Source organism: Sporothrix brasiliensis, assembly GCF_000820605.1.
Source record: "Sporothrix brasiliensis 5110 chromosome Unknown Cont17, whole genome shotgun sequence".
NCBI classification, from domain to species: Eukaryota; Fungi; Ascomycota; class Sordariomycetes; order Ophiostomatales; family Ophiostomataceae; genus Sporothrix; species Sporothrix brasiliensis.
The window spans coordinates 626057-650981 of NW_024467136.1; the positions used below are offsets into that span (position 1 = coordinate 626057).

General features: G+C 54.9%; 7 protein-coding genes across 7 annotated transcripts; 4 read left to right on the forward strand and 3 right to left on the reverse strand.

Moving 5' to 3' along the window:
• Positions 1–1649: 1649 nt before the first annotated feature.
• On the forward strand, positions 1650–3620 carry SPBR_02526 (serine palmitoyltransferase; the record flags this gene model as incomplete). Its single annotated transcript, XM_040760829.1, has 1 exon — positions 1650–3620. One exon carries the CDS (start codon positions 1650–1652, stop codon positions 3618–3620), a length of 1971 nt encoding a protein of 656 aa, XP_040620168.1.
• A 1070-nt stretch (positions 3621–4690) lies between these two features.
• Positions 4691–6693, forward strand: SPBR_02508 (transcription factor iiic-like protein; the record flags this gene model as incomplete). The annotated part of the gene is made up of 2 exons (XM_040760811.1): positions 4691–4742; positions 4883–6693. The coding sequence occupies 2 exons, from the start codon at positions 4691–4693 to the stop codon at positions 6691–6693; spliced, it is 1863 nt and encodes a 620-aa protein (XP_040620169.1).
• A 3650-nt stretch (positions 6694–10343) lies between these two features.
• SPBR_02657 (MAPKKK cascade protein kinase regulator Ste50) lies at positions 10344–12047 on the forward strand (the record flags this gene model as incomplete). Its single annotated transcript, XM_040760960.1, has 3 exons — positions 10344–10617; positions 10728–10889; positions 10975–12047. 3 exons carry the CDS (start codon positions 10344–10346, stop codon positions 12045–12047), a joined length of 1509 nt encoding a protein of 502 aa, XP_040620170.1.
• Positions 12048–12905: 858 nt separating this feature from the next.
• Positions 12906–14606, reverse strand: SPBR_02661 (uncharacterized protein; the record flags this gene model as incomplete). Its single annotated transcript, XM_040760964.1, has 1 exon — positions 12906–14606. One exon carries the CDS (start codon positions 14604–14606, stop codon positions 12906–12908), a length of 1701 nt encoding a protein of 566 aa, XP_040620171.1.
• A 1345-nt stretch (positions 14607–15951) lies between these two features.
• SPBR_02453 (solute carrier family 9 (sodium/hydrogen exchanger), member 6/7) lies at positions 15952–18119 on the reverse strand (the record flags this gene model as incomplete). The annotated part of the gene is made up of 3 exons (XM_040760756.1): positions 15952–17165; positions 17233–17892; positions 17963–18119. The coding sequence occupies 3 exons, from the start codon at positions 18117–18119 to the stop codon at positions 15952–15954; spliced, it is 2031 nt and encodes a 676-aa protein (XP_040620172.1).
• A 1190-nt stretch (positions 18120–19309) lies between these two features.
• Positions 19310–20594, forward strand: SPBR_02868 (mRNA guanylyltransferase; the record flags this gene model as incomplete). Its single annotated transcript, XM_040761171.1, has 2 exons — positions 19310–19482; positions 19553–20594. The coding sequence occupies 2 exons, from the start codon at positions 19310–19312 to the stop codon at positions 20592–20594; spliced, it is 1215 nt and encodes a 404-aa protein (XP_040620173.1).
• A 665-nt stretch (positions 20595–21259) lies between these two features.
• SPBR_03029 (uncharacterized protein) lies at positions 21260–22284 on the reverse strand (the record flags this gene model as incomplete). Its single annotated transcript, XM_040761332.1, has 3 exons — positions 21260–21732; positions 21889–22041; positions 22113–22284. The coding sequence occupies 3 exons, from the start codon at positions 22282–22284 to the stop codon at positions 21260–21262; spliced, it is 798 nt and encodes a 265-aa protein (XP_040620174.1).
• Between the last annotated feature and the right edge of the window lie 2641 nt (positions 22285–24925).

A 24925-nucleotide genomic window follows, 5' to 3' on the forward strand; every position in this document is an offset into this window, starting at 1 on the left:
CGCGACAAGACCCGAACAGACTACGAGGCTAGCGCTGTGGTGGGTGAGTGGCAAGTGAAATTTGAAGAGGCAGAGGGAGAATTGGGGACAAGAAAAAAAAAGACTTCTGTAAAAAATTTGGGACCACAAGAGTCCAAATCCACCGTAACCAGCGCACGGTGGCTCCAACCGTGACATGTGAATTGCTGGTCACTTGCGCCCCTGCCGATGTATCTCTCTTACTGCGTCCCGCCTTCTGCCCCGCTAATTAAACGGCATCCATACGCTTTGTCATTTCGGGACTTGCCAGTGTGCTCTCTGCTCGCACCCCATAATCCATACTGTCTCAACCTGATTCGCGTCGTTCTCGCGCTCTTTCTCCTATTCTGGCCTCCCTTGCAAATCTCGCCTCTACTTTCCTCCTCGTTGCGTTGGTATCCTCTCCTCTCTGCTTTCTGTTTTTCTTTTCATCTCCCTCTGTCGACATTCGCCCTTTCCTGGTTTACCTTTTGCGATTCTTCGTCCCGTTTGTTCGTTCCTTCCTTTCCTTGCTCGCCAAGTGTCGAATTGAGCATTGTGGGAAGTGATAGACAAGGAAACTGCGACGCGAAACGACCGACGACGCCCCCCGCGCATTCCTTTCTGGCAAAAGTCGTCGAACCATCTCCAAAGAGGAAGCAGGGAAAACCCAGAGGTCGACTCCCTCGTCTCGTCGAACTCGCCTCGTTCGTTCGCGGCCAACCTTCCCCTCGTCCTTCGATTTCGTCGTTGTTGGCTGTTGGGCACGCGAGTCTCAGTCGCCAGCCACGGACTGTTGCGTAAGTTTTGTCTCTGATTTTCGCAGCCGTTACGCCCAGCAGGGCGGTGCATCGTGTCTCGCATCGCTCCTTCCCTTGACTACACAACGCATCCAACACAACCGAAAACAACTTCAAAATCCAAAGAGAGCAGGAAGGCGATACACATTACACATGGAAGCCGCAGCGAGGCAATTGAACTGCTGGGACTGCTCCTCGTTGTCTCAGAAATAGCAGGAGCTCCCTTTCGCTACGCCTTATCATCCTAGTTTGTCGTTTGACCCATGGCCCAATTGCCTGATTGAGCAGGGGGGCGGAATTGGGCAATGTGGTTCGCGCCTGTCGTCTCAAGCTTTGACCCCAAATCGATCCTTTCCCCTTTCCCTCCTTCCCTCGTCGCGTTTTATTACCAAAAAATAAGACATCAACTGCCCAGCCCCTTTTTCTTACCACTGGCTTCAGGGTATATCCACACGCCTTGGCAACCTTGTCCCACGCTCCTACAGTCCGTTTTCTTACGGCAAGCGGCCTCGTGTCTCTCCGTCACTTCCATCGTCTCTCCCTTTCACTGCACCTCTCTCCCGGGAACCCGGACCTTTCATACCTCACGTTTCTTGGGTTTCCTGCATCGTCACTTTTTACCCTTTCGTCTCTCTTCGCCGTACTTTCTACCACCTCTGAATTATTTGTTTCCTGCTTTTTCTCCCGCATCGGCCACTTTGGCTGTCTTGTCCCTCTGTCCTATTCGAGCAGCCGTCCCAAAAGTCAACAAAAACTCCTGAATACTGACACCGTTTTGCTGCATCAGCTGCTGCCTTGCCCATCCTAGCGATGCCGCGCAAGCTTGCAAATCCTTTCTCGAGTTACTCCAGCATGTCGCCGTTGGAAAGGGTGACAGAGCGAAGATCATCACAATCCAAAGGCGGCAGCCGCCTGTCCCAGTTCTTTTCCTCCTCCCCCAAGTCCCGGGACCAGGCGAACATGACCGCCCAGCAGTCACTCCTCGCCATGCAACAATCTCCGGCCGCTGGTGGCATCTCTGCCTCTACCCTTTCCCTTCCCAAGATTTCGCTCTCGACTGCGACTGCCGGCGAGGCTGTCTCCGACGAGGCTACCACTCTTTTCGAGCCGCCATCAGATGCCGAGACCGAGCTGCAGCGCCGCAAGGATGCGCAGTTCGGCCCTCTCCTCAGCCGCAACCACCTCTACGTCAGCCAGCACCCGGGCGGTCCGTTGGACCCGCCCGTCGTCGACGAGCCACCATACTACTACTTTTTGGCCACGTACATTAGTTATCTGCTCCTGATAGGACTTGGCCATACACGCGATTTCTTTGGCCGCCACTTCAAGAAGACCAATGTGAACGCCACCGTTCGCCTTAAGAATGGCTATGCGCCGCTCAATGATGACTTTGACAACTTTTACGTTCGTCGTCTCAAGAAGCGTCTTGACGACTGCTTCGCCCGGCCCACCACTGGTGTCCCTGGCCGCTACATTACCCTCCTCGACCGCAAGTCGGACGACTACAACGACACCTACCAGTTTACCGGCACCTTCACCGAGACTCTGAATGTCAGCTCATACAACTACCTGGGCTTTGCCCAGTCCGAGGGCCCCTGTGCCGACGCCGCCGAGGAGGCCGTGCGCAAGTACGGTGTCACCGCCGGTAGCTCCCGCGCTGATTCTGGCACGAACGACTTGGCCCTGGAGGTTGAGCGCGAGATTGCCAAGTTTGTCGGCAAGCCTGCTGCCATGGTGTTCTCCATGGGCTTTGTGACCAACGCGAGCTCGTTCCCAGCCCTTGTCTCCAAGGGCTGCCTGATCCTGTCCGACGAGCTGAACCACGCTTCTATCCGCATTGGTGCCCGCGTGTCTGGTGCTGTCATCCGCTCCTTCAAGCACAATGACATGGTAGACCTGGAACGCCACCTCCGTGATGCCATCTCTCAAGGCCAGCCCCGCACGCACCGCCCGTGGAAGAAGATCCTCGTTGCCGTCGAGGGTTTGTACTCGATGGAGGGCACCATGGTGGACCTGCCCAATGTTCTTGCCCTGAAGCGCAAGTACAAGTTCTTCTTGTTTGTTGATGAGGCTCACAGTATTGGTGCCGTCGGCCGCAACGGCCGCGGTGTCTGCGACTACTTCAAGGTGGACACCTCTGAGGTGGACATCCTCATGGGTACTTTCACAAAGTCCTTTGGTGCGAACGGTGGTTACGTCTCCGGTGAGAAGCACATCATCGAGAAGCTCAAGGCCACGAATGCTGCGACACACTACGGCGAGGCTCCTTCGCCTGCTGTTCTGGTACAGATCCTGTCGTCTCTGAAGATCATTGCCGGTGAGCTCGTCCCTGGCCAAGGTGAAGAGCGGCTGCAGCGTATCGCCTTCAACTCCCGCTACCTTCGCCTCGGACTCAAGCGCCTCGGCTTCATTGTCTACGGCCACGATGATTCGCCCATTATTCCTGTTGTCCTCTACAGCCCCGGCAAGATGTCTTCCTTCAGTCGAGAAATGCTGAAGCGGAAAATCTCTGTCGTTATCGTCGGTTACCCTGCCACGCCGCTTATCAGCTCTCGTGCTCGCTTCTGTATTTCCTCGTCTCACACCAAGGAAGACATGGACCGCCTGTTGATTGCCTGCGACGAGGTCGGTGACATTTTGCAGCTCAAGTTCTCCACGGGCATTGCCGGCGGCTTGGAGCCTCTCCCTGCTAGCGTGACCCCCGAGATGGAACGGGAGATGATCAAGCAGGAAGGTTCCAAGGCTGTCATCCGTGCGCCCCGGTGGAAGATTGAGGACGTCCTTGCTGCTGGCGAGGAGGACGCCAAGAAGCGACTACGGTAGAACCTTCCATCGCATTACCACCGCATCATCAGCGACATGCAATTGCGACAAATGGGAAGGGAGAGAATGCTGAAGCATTTGACCACGCTCTTCGTGAGACGTCGATAGACAACCGTGGCAGTACCATCCACACCGGGGACCTTACTATACTTTCTGGCGTTCAAGGATGGCACTGTGTAGATCATCTTCCTCTGCGCAGCCTCTCTGGTTTTCATCAGCTGTCTTTTCCTTCCTCTTCTTCCCTCTTCTTCACTTGATTTCCAAGACCTCCTATTCATTAATTATTATCGCCCTCCCCCCTTGGATGTACGCTCCGCTTTTCTATTCTTTTTCTTATTCTTTCACTTTTGCTCCGGGGACATGACGGCCGGCTGGGTGTTACTGTATCTTAATATGGTGTATAATTTTCGGGGGGAGCCGTTTGCAATAGATAGGTGTCCTGGGCGCATTCTCTGGACAAGGGTTCCAAGCTTTTAGATACTTAACCGCAAAACCAAGCATTTACATAGAAACAATCGTATTGTGGTATGTGATAGTTGATGTTTGTCAGTGGTGATTTGTGACCTTTACAAATTGCAATAGGAAAAGCACTCAGTGAGATGTTGTACAACGTACATCAGTTCGATTTCGCGCATAAATAATGTCACGTGACTCCGCGGCGAGAAGTTCTAACGACAATTGACTGAACGCGAGTTCCTGAATCCTCGACAGGAATGGGCACACTTGGAGTTGAGGCATTCGCCACATTGTCCAACATTTTGTATATTGCCGTTAATAAGTTCATTTTCTGGATTCTGATATAATATACCGCCATTGTTTTGTCGACTACTGGCTGATCAGTGACAGGCTCCAGTCCAACTCGTCTCATTCACGCACGCGTTTTTACTCGACATGCGCGCTTCTCCGTTATTATAACTGAGACAGCCTGGCCGACCCGATTCACGGGTAGGGTGGATTCCCGCTTGATTCTTTCTTTTACTCCACCTCCTCTTAGCTTCATTCTTTACAACGAAACACCGTCTTGTCTTCCGTCCTCTCTGCCTAACAGATATCTCGTCTCCTCGACAAAGATGGGCCGGTCGAAGAAAAAGAGCAAGCAGATTACGATTGAGGATGTATTAGGTATGTACGGCATCGATTGTCACATACGCTTGGCCGGTTTGCGAGTCAGTGGGCTGACCATTTTGACATTCGTACCTCTCCAGGCAGAGCTGCGCAATTTAGAGCCTCTGTCTCTTCTCCTGTTTCCAGGAACGCCGTAGTGGTCAACAGATCCGACAGCCGTGATGACCATGATGATGATGATTATGACGAGGACGACCTTCCCATACAAAGATCTGGAAGGAAAAGAACAGCACCACCTGGGGCAAACTCATCACCCGTGCCGCGCATGTCTCGCCGTGGTACGATTGTGGACGACGACGAAGAGGAGGATGAGGACGGCGGCGACTCTGACGATACGATCGATGAACTGCCAAGACGGTCTACGTCCAAGGCGGTAGCCATATCGGATGACGACGACGACGACGACGATGTGCGGCCAGCAAAACGGCTTCGCCGAGGTCGCCAACCGTCTTCCGGCAGCGACGACAGCAGCGACGACCTTGTCATCCTCACGCCGCCACCAAAGCAAACTCCGTCACGGCTGGTCCGTTCGACACCAGCACAACAGCAACAGCCGACAATTAGCGTCTCGCGCTCGGCACGGAAAAGTGGCCCGCGATCAGCCCGGCAGCGCCACATGGAATTGCTACGGCGACGGCGGCTGGGCGAGAAAGTCACAGAAAGCGATCTGGAGGACTCGTTTTCGGACGAAGAACAGCCTCGGAAAGCGCTCTACGACAAAGATCCGGACCACGTTGCGCTGTCGGATTTTGAGGACGACGACGAGGAGGCGGTGGGGAAGCAAAAAGAAGCAGCTGGCGACGTAGAAGAAGCAGAGCCTGTCTCCGTCGAGCAGATGGAAAAGGACTTGAAGAGAAAGTGGAAGAAGGACAAGAAGAAGAAGAAAAAGGAGGAGAAGAGGAGGAAGGCAGAGCGCGAGCAGGAGCAGGAGCAGGAGCAGGAGCAGTTCTCTGCCATCATGCAGCTCCGCAGCCAGTACGATGCAGAGTCGGACGACGGCTACGACAATTTGCGACTGGGCGACGGCGAGGTGGCCAACGAGGACGACGAAGAGGCCGAGGACATGGCCGATTTCATCGACGACAGCCACACGGGCCTGCTTGGTGCGCCGGACGGTAGCGACGCCGAGGACGAGCAGGCCATGCTGCGGCGGGAGATTCCGCTGCAGTTTACCTTCCAGGCACACAAGCCGCTCAAGAGCCATTTCAAAGACGCCATTGAGTGGCTGGTGCACCGGCGCGTGAATCCTGGCGGCGTGTTTGCCGAGTCGGACGACGAGCTGTACAAGGTCGCATGGGGCCGGCTGGACCGCGAGGTCGGCGGGCTGGCGCAGTCCCGGTTCATCTCGTCGGTGTGGACGCCCGAGTTTTACGGCACGCTGCGTGCGCGGCCGTACATGGACAGCTTCAACATCCGGCCGTCTGGCGGCAAAAAGGACAGCATTGTCATCCCCGGCATGGACGAGAACGTGTGCCACGCGTGCGGGCGGACGAACCACCCGGCGTCTTTCCGGGTTATGTTCAGCGGCAAGGCCTACGACAGCAAGACACTGGACGACATTGAAGAAGCAGACAGCGACGAGGAGGACGAACCAGATGATGACCACGTGTCGATTGATATGAATGGAAACAGCCTCCCTCCCACGTCGCGGCAGTGGTACGTCGGCGTCGTCTGTCACAGCAACGCCGAGACGGCACATGACCTTTTGCACTGGCGACGGGCACTCAAAGACTGGGTGGAAGAGAAGCTCCAGGCGGACCATCTGCTGGACCAGCTGGAGGGCCGCAAGAAGAAGATGAAGACGAAGAAGCGGCGCACCTTTGCTAACAACATTGTGGACGACTGGGAAGCTAACGGCACGGTCGACTCTTTGTTCCGCGACTTTTCCAAGATGTTGGAGGGTGCGCAGGCCAAGTCGACCAAGACGCTGTCGCGGTTTGGCCGATAAGTTCAAGGACTTGGGGGGCCTGTAGCGGCCTGTAGCGAAGCCTTGTGTGTGTTCTTTTGATATGCTGTGTATCTTCATATTACTTGCAGGTTGTATATTGCTGTACGCCGACACAGACTCCCTACCTGTTATGATGGCCGCGTTATGATAGTCACAAAGGCCATTAAATAGAAACAATGATGCTCGCTATTCAGACATTGCCAAGACCTTCGGCATGGCTGCGGATTTACTCTTGACAAATGTTCTAGAAGAAAAAAGAAAATCAGAAAAACTTGGGCTACAAGAGATTCTTCAACAAAAAGGGACAAAGAATACAAGATGCAAGTCTGGAACGAGAGAGGGCGACAGGGGGCACGCCGAGAATAGAAAAAGAAAGGGGATTTCCGTCCAGCATCAAGAGGACAACTTATCCTCCGCATGATCTACGGCGAGCAGTGACCAGGCAAAAGAGGGTATTATGTGTCGAGGGGGGAGCCGTGTTTGGGATGGACAAAGCGGAGCCCACACAAACCAGGCGGTGGAATAGCCAAAATCAGAAGCGAGTTCGAGGGTGAGGGCCGGGTTGAGGAAGAGGGCGATCTACGTGACACTGAAGTCTACTGCCCAGATGATGCTTCGTACAGAAATTGAAGTGAGGAGGAAAGAAAGACAAAAGTAATGCTCTGAAAAGAAGATGTTGAAAGAAAAGAAGGTTTAATTTAATTTAAAAAAAAATTAGCAATCGGTCGAGTTTCAAGAGGTGATGCAAATGAATGAACACGAAAGACAAGGAACAAGGCGAAGACAAATGGCTCTTGAGTTATAGACGAATGGCAAGGATACAAAACAAAGAGGCCATGCTGACAAAAGGGTAAAAGAGAACAGTGCAACGGAAAAAATGAAATGAAGAAACCACACGCAGCAGCATCTTACTTCCTCGACAATGAAAAAAGCTGAAACTATCTCGGGAGCGGCCAACGGAGCAGCTGTTTCAAACCATCGGGAAGCAGCCATTGTCGCTCTTTGCCTCGGTCGGGGCCTCTCACACCCCCTTACCCCTGTTTCCTTTGATCCTTACATGCCTTCTCTTGTTTTCTTTCGTTACTCTTCTTTTCTTCTTTTCTTTTTCCTTCCTTTCTTCTTCTTCTTTTCTTTTTTTATTATTTTGGTACAGATGCCCCCTCTATCCCGTGCCTCCAACCCAGTCCATGCAACCACTTACAAGAACCGCCGGCCCTGGGATGGATGGGTTGGGCAAGAAGCGAAGCACTGCTCCGTGCCAGTGTCTGGACGAGGCACACTCAACTAGCCATTGGCTAATATGTCACAAGAAGGAAAGGAAAAGGACTGCGTCGGTTGCGTAGACACCAAAAGTGCACGTCCACGGTTTGTATCATGCATCCCGCCATCACAAACGTTGTCTGTGCAAAGAACTCATCCGTAGTTCTCGAGTCAGATGAGCTCATCATCCCAGCCTCGACCAAGATCAACGTATCGAGTTGCGTCGTTTGGGACCATCGGGCAGGTTGTAGACCAGGCCACCTGCATAACGTGCGCCATACAAACTGTAAGGAGACCACCGTCCGTTTTCCGTCTCGTCTGTCGGGACATGAAGTTGGGGAGTGATATGTCGCCGGTCTGGGAAAGCGTTCCTGCACATAGTGTCCACAGACAAGGCTGCAGTAGGCTCCGCTCGCCGAGAGCCACGTCCTCTTACATATCTGCAAGTACTCCGTCAGGTCGACAATATACTCCGTATTGGTACGTATCTGTACCCAGAGAGCGCAGACGCCAGCTGGCTGCAGGACGATGCACGCTGCGGCGTTGGCAGAATGCGGGTGGACCTGGCTGCTCGATCCAGGCGCTGTCCTGCCAGCGGTCTAGCACGCTTTGGGACGCCATATCCATTCTCTTGCATGGCTGTTGCTCTGGACTTGCACAACCTGCATGGTCCTTGGCCTTTTGACTTCACATTTCGTGGTGTGCTGCTTATTTCCCCCTCCTGCTTACTCAGTTGTGAGTGGCTGCAGCTTCGGAGGTGGCGTTTTGGGATGTCTTGGTTTGCTTGCGCATCGCTCCTCCCACTCCTGGCCATCTCTGTGAGCGTTTGGGCAGGAAGAGGCTCCCAACTCACAAGCCGACAATATATGCTGGCAAGCAAAAGTCAAGACATAGGACAACACATACGACGGTCTAAGTGTGCCACAGGACTGAGGCGGTGTGCTCGCACGAATAGGGCAGATTCCCGTTGCTTCAAATGACCACTCAGAATCGTGCTTTCCTTCTTGCCCCCGACGATGTCCTTCCCTCCTTCTCTAACTGTACGGCAAGCCTTGGCTCTTGCCCCGATGTACGTCGCATGCCCAAGGCAGCGCTCTTGCCCTCGTCGTCGTCCTTTCCTCCTGCCTTCTCCTGCCTTCTGCCCCTCTCACGTCCCCTCTTGTCCCCACTTACTGCACCAATGTGCTGTGGGCGCTAGACTCTAAATATACCACCCCCTGGCTTATGCTTTAGGTGTGTCCAGTCCCTTGTGAGCCTGTCTAAGTCGTTGCTTCTGCTTGAGTGGGCCGCGCCTGCCAAACTCTACCCACTCGGCGGCGCTGCGCTGTACGAATGTGCTAATGTGCCCATCCAGAACGCTCCTGCCCTGCTCACTTTGACGCTTCGAGTCAATGCCCCGTCGTCCCGGCACAAGCGCAACAACGCTGTCGTTCCTTCCCTCTGGAATCTTCAGGGTTGTCAGAGGGCACTGTCGTTCTTTCCTCTTCGTCTACCGTCGTGCCTTCCTGGTATTGCTGCCATCCTGTGCGTCTTTTTGTCCTTCTATTATAATCTTCGTGATCTCTCTCTTGTCCCTTTTCCTCCTCCTCCACCACCCCTTCGACCTCTGTCCTACACCAACAATAGCGATCATCGACCAAGTCCACTGTGCGGAAGCCGCCCGCCTCGACGTTCCATTTGTCCAATTGCCCACCCCAGAAATCCTTCCCTCGTCATTTTTCGCCTTTCGCTTCTCGCTGGAGCTTGGTCGGCGCTTGGCTCTCTGGCTCCCTTTCCATTCCACAGCCGCCTATTTGCACACCCTCTCCTTCTTTTCTGCGTCGTTGCATTTTCCGTGTTTCCCCCCTTTCCTTTCACCTCTGTTATTCCCTTGGACGAAGAATCAACTCTTGCATTTTGCGAATCTATTTGCAAATCGCAAATCGCAAATCGCACATCTTCTTAGTCGCTCTCCTGTCAGTCCTTGGTTCAGTCGCCGTCCGGCCCTCCCTTGCCAAACTGCCACCGTTGCTCTAAATGAGCTCCTGCCAGTAGCGCGAGCCATTCTTCCAACCCAGCGAAAGGAGGTACCCAGTCCACTTCGCACCGCGCTCTTCGCTTCCCATCTCCAATCTCGTCCACATCCTAGTCGACGAGAGGTTGAGAAGAACGGAAGCGAAGACGTTCAAAGACGTCGAAAAAGAGGCAGGAAAGCGTTTCCACGGATGATGCTCGCCACCTAAACCCAACACTTCGTGGACGTAAAAGGAATATTCGTTCTGCGAAGCGACGTCCACACTCTCTCTTATATTGCAGCTTTGGCCCACGTTTGTTCCTACCATCACCCCTCGCTACTTCCCTTCCTCCCTCCACCTGTCCTTGACGAACAACCAAATTTTCTCGCCGCCATCATGAGCTTCCAGCAGGGCACGGCGTACGCCGAATCCGACGCCGACGATGAGTACGAGCGCGACATCCACGACAGCTCCCCGATCGATGCCACCGAATCCGAACTTTCTCCCACTGAGACCGATATACCATCCGCCGAACACACGCCCACCACGTACGGTTACCATAGCAGCGCCGATCGGCTACCCGAAACGATCATCACCGACTGGAGCGCCGAGGAGTGTGCTGATTTTATAGCCACGATTGGTCTACAGCAATATGCAGATGGGTTCATCGGTACGTTTGGCGATAGGGGAGCGTCTGCAGCCCTGCGTCGTACTTGGCCTGTGCCTTGCATCATTCGACGGCCGCTGTTGTTGTTGGCTTGTGCTAACCCCATGGACCAGAGAACGAGATCGTTGGCGAGGCGCTTGTTGCCCTACTACACGACGATCTGAAGCAAATGGGCATCAACAGTGTCGGCCACCGCTTGACAATCCTCAAGAGTGTCTACGAAGTCAAGAAGGCTCAAGAGGTCCCGATAGAGAGCGACCACTATGTCCCTCTAAGTACGTATTTTGGCCCGCGTCCCCAAACCTCAAGCCTCATTCACTATTCGTCGAGTGTTCATTCTAACATGCTACCCACCGTTAGCCGCCGAAACTGAAGCGCAAGCCACCATGGCCACACTGAAGGACATCAAGCACCTCGTCGAGCAGCTGCGCTTACGAGACGAGCGCATGAGCCTATTCGAGCAGGACTACCGACGTCTAACAGATGACTTCCGCCGTTTGCGCGAAGATGTCCTGCCGGCTCTGCGTCTCGTCAAAGATGCCCAACAACCGCTGCCGCATGTGAACAGCAATGGCAGCACCACCACCACCGCCAACAACGATCAGTCCTATCCCTTTGAAGCCATCATTTCTCCTCCCGTACCAACGCCTCAATCCGGCACACAGTCCATCAATATCAAGCGCCAGTATTCGACCCGGAAAATGGTCCCGACAGGGACGACACCGAAAACCACATCTCCCACACACCTCCAAATCTCGCACGATCGGATGATCGCCGAGCAAACTCTCGATCCTGCCAATGCCGCCGAACGTGCCGTGCTCTCCTCGCAACACCTGGCCGCGGCAAATGGCAACGGCCAGACCGCCTCCTCACCATCATACCCCTCGCCCAATATACCATCTCCAACATCTCCGCCCATCTCCATGAACGGAACTACGCTCGCCTCCCGCTCCTACCGCTCCGACCAACCTACTCCATCCGGTCGTTCGACCTTTGCCGAGAGCGACCACGCCTACAACTCCTCATCTCGTGACAAGCACACCGGCGCACCACGGCGGATGCAGACTCCTGCTCCCGACACGCCTGGCAGCAATGCATCCGTGGAGATTTTCAAGTCATTCCGCGTGAGCATGGATGACCCTTGCTACAAGGTCCTGCCGGCTGCCCTACGACGCTATCAGATCAACGCACCTCCCGACCAGTACGCGCTGTATATTGTGTATGGTGACCAAGAGCGGTGCCTGGCCTTGAACGAGAAGCCGCTGATCCTCTTCAAGCAGCTGGATAAAGAAGGCAAGAAGCCAATGTTTATGCTTCGGAAGACGGCAAATGCGCCAGCGGATGGACCAACAGATGTGCCGGGCAGTGCAGGCCTGAATGCAGCGGCTCGGGGGACGTCAACTGCCTATGACCCGCCGGGTGGTATCATATGAACAATGTAGGACTCTATGTGGAAGGAATGAGATGATGACAGTTGAAACTTGAAATGCACTCCTCTTGGCGCCAGCCCAAGGACAGTTGTCGAAAGCAAGCACTCCCGGCGCCATTCCCCTACCGAGCGTGAAGTGCGGTAGAACAACACGATGCTACGATTCTTGCTCTATGGGCAGGTTAAGCATTCATCGCCTGGCAGTCATAAAGACAACCGTGCGTCCATAAGTGTGTTCGTCAACGCACATTCTGAGAAAACAAAGAGGTTGCGCCAAAGGACCGACAGAGAGAAGGGCGGGATCGTGTTTGTTCGCTGTGTGGGACGACCACCAAAGCATTGATCATTTTGTAATTTTGGCCCTTTGGGGAAGCAAGAAAATGCGGCTGCCCTTGCGACTGCATCATGACAAGGCAAGGACCGAGGCTGACGAGCCCCTTCGTGTTTCTGTCTTTGATTTGTCCTATATATATTACTACTTTGGAGGGCAGGCGTTTTTCCCCGGTATATTACTTCGCATCTACATACGCGTGTATCTACTGCACCGCCCTTATATAAGCCCTTAATTCATCTCAGTCGTTGATATATGTCCTTGTAGTTTGAAACTTATTCGGTGTGGCTATATTTGAAAGCGCAATGTGAGTAAAACAACTAATAGACTGGCTATGCTGTGCTGCAAAAGTTAGAAACAATACATGTGTTGAAAACAGTATTTACCATTCCAATGGGGTATAAATTGCGACCGACAGATGTGAGGTATGCGAAATGAAAACAAAGATTTGGATCCCAAAGAGTTGAAATATTCCTTCCCATTTGTTGGCGGGAAAAGCTGCCTTTGGGTAGAGACGATGAATGATGACACTTAGAAATGCACACTCCTCTTCTTCTGAATACGGCTGCGTTCGTCACCCGAAGCAGCCGACGAAGACCGGTTCCGGTTGGCGGACGAGGACGACGAAAAGAACCCGCTGACACTGGCCGCCGGGTTGCTCAAGAATGCACTGGACTTTCTGTGGCCATTTCCGCTGCTGTTGCCGGTGCCGATGTGGTTATCGCTACTGCCGTGGTGGTAGCCGCTGTTAGTAGCGCCTCCTCCTGGTCGGGGCCTTTGCCACCGCGAACTCGAATTTGAAGCGCCGGGTGGCCCTGCACTTACCGGCCGCGGGGGGAGTGCCGGGTGTTGTAGGTAGTGCTGCTGAGGCGGCGGGTAGTAGTAGCCGTTGTTGTACGAAGAGGCCGGGGGCGGCGGCGGTGGAGGGACAGGCCGCGATGCACTGGGCGGGCCGGGTGGCGGTGGCACGGCTGAAGGCAGTTCCTGGCCCTCGGTGCCATACTTCCTTCGCAGCCGCTCGGTTTCTTTGGCGATCTCGGCCTCGCGCAGCCGCTGCTCCTTCTCCTCGGCTTCGAGCATCTTCTTGATGCGCCTCTCCTCCTCGCGCTCCCGCTTGGCGCGCTCTTTTTCCTCGCGCTCCAGCATCGCCTGCAGGCGCTTGGTCTCCGCATCAATCGCGGCAGCTGAGGGCGCAGAGCCAGCAACACTGCCGCCGCCACCACCGCCAACCGGCCCTCCTGGCCCGCTCGCTATGGCGGATGTCATCACGGCCGGTCCGTCGTGAGTGGCCTGTGGCCGCGAACCGGCGCCATGGCCGCTTGGTGATATGTTGCCTGCAGATCCAGGCGCAGGTATGGGTAGTGTCGCACCAGCCGGGCGGGAATTCTTTCGCCGACCACCGCCAGTCGCTGCAGCACCACCCTCCAAGTTGAACGGGTCCGACCGTGGCACTAGGTACAAGTCACGGATCACCTGTGCGCTCAGGAGCAGCACCAGATCCAGGCCCTTGCGATCCTGCACTTCCACCCGCTGCAGGTTCGGCTCGTAAATGGTCACCGCAGGGTCGCGCGCGTGCTTGAACAAGGCCACCGTGATGTCGGGCTCCTTGCTGCGCTGCAGCCCCACCGTCTGACCCGTCATGTAGCACGTCATGTCCTTGTTGCCCAAACGGCCGTCCCGCTTCCAGCGGAACGCGTTCTTGGGCGTTACATTGACGACAGCGTCACCCGCAGCTGCCGACGACGCTGCCGTGGATTCGGGAAGCATCTGTTGCCGGTCGAGCCGGCTCGCGCTGGGCGCGCGGAACGACTCGATGGGGATCTCAAACTCCCACGACTCGGTGCGGTTCCAGCTTCTTGGCGTATACCGCACGACCACGGACTGGTCCGGATTGTAGAGCTGAACCGCAAACGAGTCGGGGATTTTCGGCGTTTGGCCAGCAGCCTCGGTGCCGCGTTCCCGGTGTTCCCGCACCTCAGCCGCAGACAGCGTAGGCTGCTGCCACTCGGGTGTCACGGCCGCTTCACCGTAGACAACATCGCTGCTGTTGTAAGGATCGGTGAGGGCCGCTGCATAGACGCCACGACAGGCAGGCTTTGACACAGGGTCGGCGATGCGTAGCACGTATTCGGGGGCGGGGTCGGAACCGCTGCGCGTGAAGTAGACGACGGAACTCGAGGGGTGGTCTGGCATAGGCCGGAAAATGAATGTGGGAAGGTTTTCGTCGAGCATGGCGAGCGGTTGGCTTCGAGAACGAGCCTCGTCGACAAAGATGTGAAGCGTTGGTAGGGTCGGCCTGCAGAGCTGGATTTGGGGAGAATGTAGCTGCCGCCTGAGAAGAGAAAACAAGTTGGGTGCGAAGGTGCGCCCACAGCGATCTGCTGCAGAGACAGCTCAAAGATATAAAAGAAAGTGCTTATGCTGCTCGTAGCAGAGACGAGAGAAAGAGGAGGCAGATATCAGGGCCTGCGATGCCCTCGTTAGCGGGGTTGCGGATTCCAAGCGAGGCTGAGACCTAATCCAGTTATCGATATGATGCGAAGGGAGGTTCGGGGGCAACGTTGGGAAGCGGAGGTTGGCAGAAGTACGTGTTGAAAGGGACAAAAGGCTTTGGGAAAGCTTTTGGAGAGGCTCAAGATAAATGCTCTGGGATCATATCACGGGCACAGACAAGGCAGGAACGTTGTGTTTCTGGTTACGCCTTGCCGTTAATTCGAGGCCAGAAAGGGCAATAATTGTACCTGGAGGCGGAGCGCACCTAGCAGGCTGGGCAGGCTCGGCCTGGGTCCAATAGCGCTGTCGGTCGTCGCTTCCTACAGGGACAAAAGGATGGAAAGAGCGACGCAATTGGCCCCACATTACAAGGAGGCTGTCAACATGGAAGGCGCCCGTCGTCAACGACACTCCCGAATTCACTTATTTTGCCACACGATTTTCTGTTAAAAATAGACAAGGAACCACAGGGCCGATCAGGCACCGACATTTCCACCATAAGGACTCCCGGCACAATTTCGTGTCGTACGATTCGAATACGAATGTGAGAATGGAAAAGGAAGTACGTGGATGTACGTAGATGTAATTACGTCGTACAAAAGGCAACGAAATGCGAGTAACTTTGATCTCTTTCATTTTTTATTTTTATTTTTATTTTTCGGAGGAAAAATAAGAGGTGAAAAGATCGATATTATCTTTGCTTCGCCAGCCAACTTTCACAGAGTATGTAACAAGTATCAGGTTTCATTTGCCCATGTGTCTAAAAAATGTACGTCAATGTCCTTTTTACAGTGCAAAGACCCCAGTGCCCAAAGATAGGTGCCAAAAAGAGTTATAAAAAAGAAATTGAAAACTACACTCTGGCCCGGCTCTGAATCCATCTCACCGGAATCGAAATATATTTAAAGCGAATCTCCCCTCCTCTAAGTCGACCGTCTCCGCCGTCTCCCCCTCCCACCTGTGCCCCTTCTTTCAAACCTGGGGCTGCATAAACATGAAAGAAACCTGTGGGTTTCGTAGCGTAACAATGGAAAGCGAACGGGCGAGAAAAAACGACCAAAGAGGAATTAGATAGAAAGAGTCATCATACATTGCTGCCGCCGTTGCCGCGTCCATTGCCGCCGTCCAGCAGCAGCCTCGGCTTGATGAAGTCTTCGTCGAGCTGCCGCAGCAGCGCCGTCGGATCTTCCGTGTTCCACAACTGCCGGATGGCCGCCGTGGCCGACATGTGCGTGGTGGGTGTGCTCGTCCCTGCAGCTGCTGAACTGCCTGCGGCTCCTGCGGCCGCAGCGGAACTGCTGCCGCCCACGTCGACTTCGTACGATTCGGGTGCGCCTGGTGGCATGGGACTGGACCGCCGGCGGGGTGCTGGTGGCGGCAGGTCGGATGTGTCAATGTCACTGCCGACTTCGGAGTCGGTGGCACTGGCCGAGTAGCCCAGCAGGTCGGACCGCTCACCGGACGCCAGATCGTGCGCAGAGCTCTTACGACTGAGGCTCGAGCCGCCGCCCATTGGGTTGGGCGACCGCATGCCCGTTGTCCAGCTGCGGCGGTCAGCACCATCGTCAGCGCTGCCGCTTGGATAGTATCCGCGTTTTGTGCCGTTAGCCCCGGCGCCACCACCACTGCCGCCGCCGCTACTGCTGCCCAGCCGGTTGAGAGGCATGGGCGAGCTGGCATACGTGCCCGGAGCGCGCGGTGGGTTGTAGCCGAAGCCGCCATTGCGCTTCGCATAGTTCCCGACGGGCTCAATGTCAAACTCGTCGTCCGAGTCGATCTCGTCGACCACGCCCGTCCGGATGCCGAGGATCTCGAGCATGCGTGCCGTGGTGCCGCCAAAGATGATGACGGTCAACACCACTACAACAAGCACGGTAGCCTTGAGCGCGAACGAATCTTTGCCAGTCAGCAGCGCCGCAAGAGCGACGCCGACAGCACCACGCAGGCCGGCCCAAAAGAGCATGGCCTGGTAGTTGTACGGCAGCTCGTCGGCTGAGTTGACAATGCCGCGGCGGCGCTCGCGGTAGTGAATGAACCAGTTAATCGCCTTGGACAGCGGGAACACGGCGACCCAACGCGCCGCACACACGGCAATAACAGTGACGATGATGAGCAGCGGCTGATACTGCAGGTCCTTTTCGGTGAAGAGCGAGAGCCCAAGGTAGATGAAGATGAAGTTTTCGGAGAGCTGCGCAAGCACCTGGAAGATGTATTTGGTGGTGAGCTGCGTGCGACGGGACATGTTGAAGTAGGCGTAGTGCTTGAGAGTTATTCCGCAGAACAGCAGAGACACGATACCTAGCGGGGTTAGCAGCGAGCACAGGCGGTTCGAAAACCGAAATGAATGAAAGTCCACGAGACATACCAGACATCTCCACAGCTTGAGAAAAGAAGTAGGTGGCGTAGGCAATGAGCACAATCAGACAGCTCTCAATCTTGGGGTAGCGGCGCACGTAGGTGTACTTGAGGCAGAGCGCTGCAATGATGCCGACCAGGGCACCGATGAACATGCTGCCGAAGAAGTCCTTCAAGAAAATGCCGATACCTTTCAGCAGGCTGACAATGCTCGACGATGTGGCCGAGCCGTTCTTGGACTTTTGCGCCGACTCGAAAATGACAATGGCAATGGCGTCGTTCAGGATCGACTCGCCAAAGATGATTGTGTACAGCTTCGGGTCGACCTTGTACGAGTTGAAAATGGCCAGGATCGTCACGGGGTCGGTGGCCGAGAGGGTGGCGCCAACAGAAATGGCGTCGATCCAGCTCATGCTGAGGCCCTCGAGCGGGATGCGCGTGTACAGCCACAGAATGACACCAATGACAATGGCCGACAAGAAGGTGCCGGCGAACGCAAACGTGAGGATGGTGCCTATATTTCGGAAGAAATTCCCTTGATGCAACTCGTAGCCGGAGGAGAGGATAATCGGTGGTAGCAGCAAATTAAAGAAGACCTGGTAGTCGAAACTGACGATTTCGCGGATACTGTCGCCGGCCGTTACGCGGAGGATAAGGCCAACCGTCATACCTAGGCAAGGGGGTAGGGGTTAGGGGTTAGGCTGAGCTCAGTGGTCAGGTTGAAAGTATGGGAGGCTCACCTGCGAAGATGGAGATGACCGTTTCGTGGACGGCCGTAACCTTTTGCTGCTGCAGGATGTAGCTTGTGAAAAAGGCCACGATCAGCAGCATGATCTGGATGAAGATGGCCCATGATGCGTTGATTTCCTTCTCGGAAGAGTCGCCGCCTGCCGACATGTCAGTTTTGCCCTTGTGTCTGTCGAGAATGGATTGCGGATGCCTTTCACATCTCAACGTCTCGTCGTCCGTTGTGGTCGCCCACGGCCTCCATCCAGCCACCAACGACGTCCTGCCCGCTACTCAGCACCTGCGTACCTTCAGAGTCTATATCCTCGCTCGCTCTTCCTGTTGTTGGAGGGCCAGTGTCAGCATTTCCATCGTGGTTCTTGCAGAATAGGTTCTCGTGAAACAACAGCTTCGGATAACGTACGGGCCAGCTCCACCACGGTGCCGGTCACCATGGACCACATCGCGCCGTTCGGCATGGTGGCAGCACGTGGAATGCGCCGCCAAGGTGTGTCCGTCGAAGCGTATGAGGTAATGAAAATTGGACGGTGGTCGAGCGATCGTGAGTTGTGCTTGGCAGGGGGGGTTCAATTTCGCTGCACAGCGGAAATCAGCGGCAGCTGAAGCGGAGGCTCTTGGAGCAGCGGCCGAGTCGCGCGCGAGCGACCATGAACAGGCAAATAGGCGACGCGGGAGAGGAAATGGGTTCGTCGCGGCTAACAAAGGGTGTCGTCTTCGCTGGAGGCTTCGCAAAACGACGTTGAAAGAGAAGGCTGTCGAGGACGTTGGTTGATGCAGAAGAAAGAACAACGTGTTGCGTCGACGCTATTGGCTAGGCATCGAGAAAAGACGAAGAAGGAAAGTACGACCCCAACCCTGATTTGACGTCTTGCAGTTTCCCTTTTGTCTCTGGCACTGCAGAAACAGAAGTAGCGAACAAGCCTAGCCGGCGCTGAAAGCCCTGTGGGACCGCCCGTCGCGACTTATGCGAAATTGCCCTCCTGGAGCTAGTTCAGCCCCAAAACCAGGATTCCAACACCGACTAGCGCACTAGCCAAGTCACTCTGGAGCGCTGTATCCTCACCTATCCCCTCTATAGGTGCGCCCAAATGACTAATCCAATATACCAGCGAGGCTGCATGCGGCTGCAAAGCGACCTAGCTGCAGGAAGCACCAGCAATGCGTCTGACGGCAAAGGCAGCCAAAATTTCGTATGCACCACACTGCGTTTCCCCAGCCTTGCCCACAATGCCCGCTGCACGCAAGCTTCGAATGGAATAGGGCTCGTCTGCATCTCTCCTGCACTTCTAGCGGATTATACTTACCGTCGAACACCCACACGAGCATTGTTTCCTCTCACAATGTCTGGCAAACTCGACCGCCTCGACGCGCCCGGCATCCGCGCCGAGGGTGCTGTGCTGCACAGCATGCGCCGTGAAGTCGCAAACCAGCTGCGCCGCCAGCAGCTCGGCTTCCCAGGTGCACAACCCGTCAGCTTTACGCGCAAGCACATGGAAGAGCTGCGGAAACAAGAGTAGGTTGTCAGCGGTCCCCTGGTGTACACCAAAGCGAATTTGTTGCTAACACCGCACCGCACCGTCCAGCTACTACGTCTGCGAAAAGACCGACGGCATCCGCTACCTGCTCTACCTGACCGAAGACGAAGAGGGCGCTGAAATTCAATACCTCATCGACCGCAAGAACGACTACTGGTTCCTGCCGCCCGGCTCGCTGCACCTGCCCCGCGCCGAGGACGAGGCGGGCTTCCACGTCAAGACACTGGTCGACGGCGAGCTGGTCATGGACGACCTGGGCCACGGCGAGAAGCAGCCGACCTTTTTGGTGTTTGACTGTCTCGTGCTCGACAACAAGGACATGACGGAGCGCACCCTCGACAAGCGCCTGGGCTACTTCAAAGAGGCCGTCTACAAGCCGTACGACGCCCTGTTCCGCAAGTACCCCGAGGAGAAGCAGTTCCAGGCGTTTGCCATCCAGATGAAGGACATGCAGTACAGCTACGGCATCGAAATGATGTTCCGCACCGTGCTGCCCAACCTCAAGCACGGCAACGACGGCCTCATCTTTACGCGCTGCAATACCCACTACCGCCCCGGCACCGACCCGCACATCCTCAAGTGGAAGCGCGTCGAGGAAAACACAATCGACTTCCGCATCCAGCTGACCTTCCCGCCGTTGGCACCCGACAGCGTGGACGACGACGCCCACGGTCCCGTCAAGAACGGCGACACGCGCAACGGCGACGGGCACGCAAGCACAAATGGCGGGCCCGTTCTGCCGTTCGACTACGACGCCCTCCCGGCCGCCGACCTGTTTGCCTACTACGGCGACAACACCGCCGAGCCGTACCGCCACTTTGCGCCGATGCACCTCACCGAAGAGGAGTGGGAGCTGCTCAAGGCCACGGGCGACCCCATCTCCAACCGCGTCGTCGAGTGCGCGCTCGATGACCAGCAGCGCTGGCGTATCCACCGATTCCGTGACGACAAGCCTGAGGCCAACCACATTAGTGTTGTGAACAGTGTCCTCGAGAGCATCCGGGATAGCGTATCAGAGCAGGAGCTGAAAGAGGCCGCCAAAGGCTTCAAGGAAGGGTGGCGGGCACGTCGGCAGTCGACAGGACGGTAAGGCTTGTCTGGCGGAATTGGTCTTTTCTCTATATACGGTTGGCAGTCCGTGTCCGGGTTTGGGTTTGGGATGGCGTTGTGGTATATCACTGGACACAGTTTTGCGTTTTTTTTTTTTTTTTTTTTTTGTTTAGTTTTCTAGCCTGACAGCTTTTGTCTTTCATGTTTTGTAGCATTCATTCACTGTTTTGATCTCATGGTCGGAGGGACGGTGTATTAGGTATTCAAAATCAATGGCTTTGCAGAAACACGTTATTTAAAACGACGATGTTTATTGTCTGGCTCTACATGATATAGTGCTGCCTAAGCTGCTTACACGTAGATTGCCGTTCTTTGACTGACCAAAGAAAAGACTATGATATGATATCCATCCACTCGTCCGTGGCGACAATTGCAAAAATATAGAGAAGAAAAGGTAGCCGGAAGTAAAAAGAAGGACATGACAGGGATGTGCTACAAAGCTCCCTTAACTTTCCTTCTCGGCTTGCAAAACATGCTTGGTGGCCAGTGCTGATATGAGACACCTTTCTCAGCCGCCTTCACCCTTCCGCAGCCTCTCCATTATTAAGAGTCTCATACACATCAGACCAATTAGTGGTAGTTTTTCTCGTCCCCTATGGGCCACGATTGTTTTCCAGTGTGGTCTCATGCAATGGCGGCATATCCTTAAAAGTGGAAGGCCGCAACAAAGATGGCCGCAATGGCCATGCCAACCCAGACACCGCTAGCCTTGGCGGCGCCGGAGACGGTGACAACCGTACTCACTGGGTCGACCTGGCTAGTGGTGGTGCCCAGAGGTGTGGTCAGCTTGCCAGTGTTGCCAGTGGCACCACTGACGCCGGGAGGGACAGTGAGGGTGTAGCTGGCCGTGCTCGCGGTGTTGTAAGGGGAGAGGATGGTGGTGGTGTTGGGGAAGTGCGTAAGGTGGAACGAGCTGGTAGATGCACTCGTGCCCCAGACACCCTCAGCAGTGCTGGTGGACGTGCCGCTCGAGGTCTTGTTGTTACCACCGTGGACAGTAGCAAACTCCGTTGCGGTAGCCGTCACCGTGAGCGTCTCCGCCTTGGGGGTGACGAGACCACTGGCTGTCACATAGATCGTGGCAGTCGTAACGTGAGTCTCGAGCACAGTGATGGGGGCTGGGGAAGAGGAAGGGAGAACAGAGGACGAGCCACCACCGGTGACAGTAACCGTGACGGTCCCAGGGAGACCGGCACTGCACTGCTGGGAGGAGACAGACGAGCTAGCTGGGAGGCTAGACGACGAGGCAGTGGTCTCAATGGTAATGGTCGTACCCTCAGTGACCGTGGTGGTCGTGTACACATACGACTGGGAGGGAGACTCCATGGCCCGGTGAACGAGAGTAGCAACAGGGGCCACGGGCTTGGTGTTCTGCTCGGCAAGCAAGTCGTTGTACTTCGAGAGGAGAGCATCATAGTCTTGCTTGTCTGTAGATGTGGAGGTTAGCAAGTACACGGACATACAATCAAAACTCTGTGGGAGACCGGTAGCCACTTACCATGGACGACCTGGTAAATCAAAACAAGAGCAAAAGCCAGGAAAACGATGGCCAGAACAGCCTTCGCAATGAGCTTGCCGATGCGGCGAGCCTTAGACGGCTGAGCCGGAGAGAAGCCATCGGTGGCATAAACAGCCGGAAAGGCAGTCTTGGTGGAGGTGAAGTGATCCATTTTATTTGATTGAATTTGTAAAGAGAGAGATCTTTGAGGTGGTCAGCCTTGTGAGAAGGGTAGATAAAAGAGTGTGGTGCCGTCGATTAGGCTTTGGATGAAGCTTAAAAAAATAGGAAGCAACAAGGAGCGAGTGAAAGATGGATGGATGAAGAAAGGCGAGAAGGTAAAAGGAGCGACGAAAAGAGGAGACCGAAAAAAAGGAAAGAGAAGTAGAAGACGAAATAAGTTGGTGGGAGGGGCGAGAAGAAAAGGGCCAAAAAATATGTTTGGTCGTTTGAGCAGGAAAGGAAGGAGCAACCCACGCACGACAATCGAAACAGGAAGGAACAAACACAACACAGCACACCAAGACAAAACTGAAAACAACATGAAAAATGGCACGTTGGGCAAAAGCGAACGGGCAGTTCGTCTTGCTAGTCCGGAGAGATTGAGCGTCAAAGACACAAGACCGAAATTTCAAGGGATGGTGAAGGTGACGCAGAAACATGTATGCAACAGCTCTCTGGCGTGTCTAGCCGAAGGCGACACAAGAAAGGAAACAACGATGTGTGCCCAGCCAGACACGGAAGGACGCACGAGGACGAATATGTGCAAAAGGAAGGCTTGCCAGGAAAGAGCATCCGGGGCGTAGTGGCAGAATGAAGATGCATGGGAAGGCGTGACCGACGTACCTTAGGAGGAGACAGATGGCTGTAGATTGGCGGGATATTCGAAGATCGAGAGGGTGAAACGAGTGTCAGTTGCAAATGGTCAATGGGAAAAGAGCATACAGGTGATGATCAGATAGGGCCAAACGAGTGTGATGCAAAGAATTTGCTGTTAGATGTGAGTCGAAAAGTCCGACGTGACAAGAGATTGTGAGAAGAGGAAGGAGAAGGAGACCAGAGAAGGTACCACCCGGCCAGTATCACAAACGGAAGGGCAGAATTACGTTTCCAGGCCGACCCGCGTCTCTCGATACGGTAAACGACGGCGGTAACGGAACCCGGGAAGCGTTAATGTCGTCGTCGTGAATCGCCAACATGGAAGGAACGACCGGGGACGCCTCCCTCTTGCCTCGTTACCATATAACACGCCATTTCTCCGCAATGACGCCTCCAATCGACACTGTATCAGAAGGTCTTCTCTAGTATACAACCATGCTGGTTGAAGCCATGGCCGTACAACGATCCCAACTCTCGACCTGCGAGAACAAGGCGATCCTGATGCAGCCCGATGCCATACCAAGATTCGCGGGCTCCTTTCACTGCATGCCACCTTCCCTCTTAAATCTTATGGCTGGCAGGCAGTCCAACGTCGCAATATGCAGTCAGACAGGTTATTCCACCGATTCTTCCTTAGAAACCTCCAACTTGGCGTCTCTCATTCGTCCTGGCATGACGTCGGTGACACGTTTATTCTCCATGACCAGCAGCCAGACAAGCATGGCCCCAGAGCATCGCGAAGTTCCTACCTATACTTCATCCCACTTATCCGTGTGCTCTTCCCCCTGCTACATCGTATACTGTGGACCTTCTCAGATCAACAGCTTAGTCACCACGCTCGTGGCAGGTGCTTCAAAGCTTTGCGACACCTGCGGGTGGGAGAGGTAGAGCCAGCAAAAGCTGACTGGTGCATTTGCACGTTTAACGTTATATTGCACAACTGGTGCGTCTAAGATCCGATACCGACTCAACGTGCAGCGTATTGCATAGTCGCACTTCGTCAAGGAAACAAAAAGACATGGGATCGAAAGAAACGACGTTGATAAGTGTGGATCGCGGAGCTTCGCGCGCAAAGTCACGGTACTTTAACCGGCGCGTAGATTGGCTGACTTTGGGTGTATAGTGGTGGTGTCGCAAAGCTCTGGAAGTACCAGTACAACCAATGAGAACGGGCAGCCATTAACAATGATGGACCGCTGCACCTAACGCGTCTGCTAGTACGGTCACGCCCAGCTAAATTACACGACAGCACGCGACGGAAAGAACGGCCAGGCCCACGCTAGGGTCTTGCAGTTGGTGGCCGCCGGCTGTGTCTCTCCAGTTCACCTTCTCTCCCAACCGCCAAAGCAAGACCAGCTCCTGCCGCCAAGTTGCCGTGTATTTCGCCGTACCTGCCCTCCTGCCCGGTCGCGCGAAATAGTATTCGTAGGGCACCTTTATTTCGTCGCGTAACGCATCCGTCCACTTCCCCTCTCTCCTCTCCCTTCCACTTTAATCCTCGCCATTGCGTGTGGATTTCCCATTCCCGTCTTTTTTTATTCTGCAATCCGACGGGCCAAGTTTCTACCTCTGATCTCGTCGCTGTTTTCTCTCCCATTTGCGCATTTCCCCTTCGCATTGGCATTGTCGAGGATCGTTGCTGGCGCTGTCCGCTGCGAGCCCGGCCCCCTTTTTTTTTACCACTTAAGAAGCTCGTCAGTCTATTCTGTCGCGTCTCTTCCCATTTTCTTCGGGACTCTTTTCTGCGCCACACCAGAAGGACTCGATCGAGACAGAGGCCCAAAGGCTGCCCGAACAGACGAGCCCGCACGCAATCATTGTCAGGCCAGGTCAGGGCACGGATCACAGGTTCAATCGAGATAAATATACCCGAGACCCCCCAACTCCCGACGCCTCTGCGACGACCAGCCACCCTTTTATCCCCGGCGGCGTCA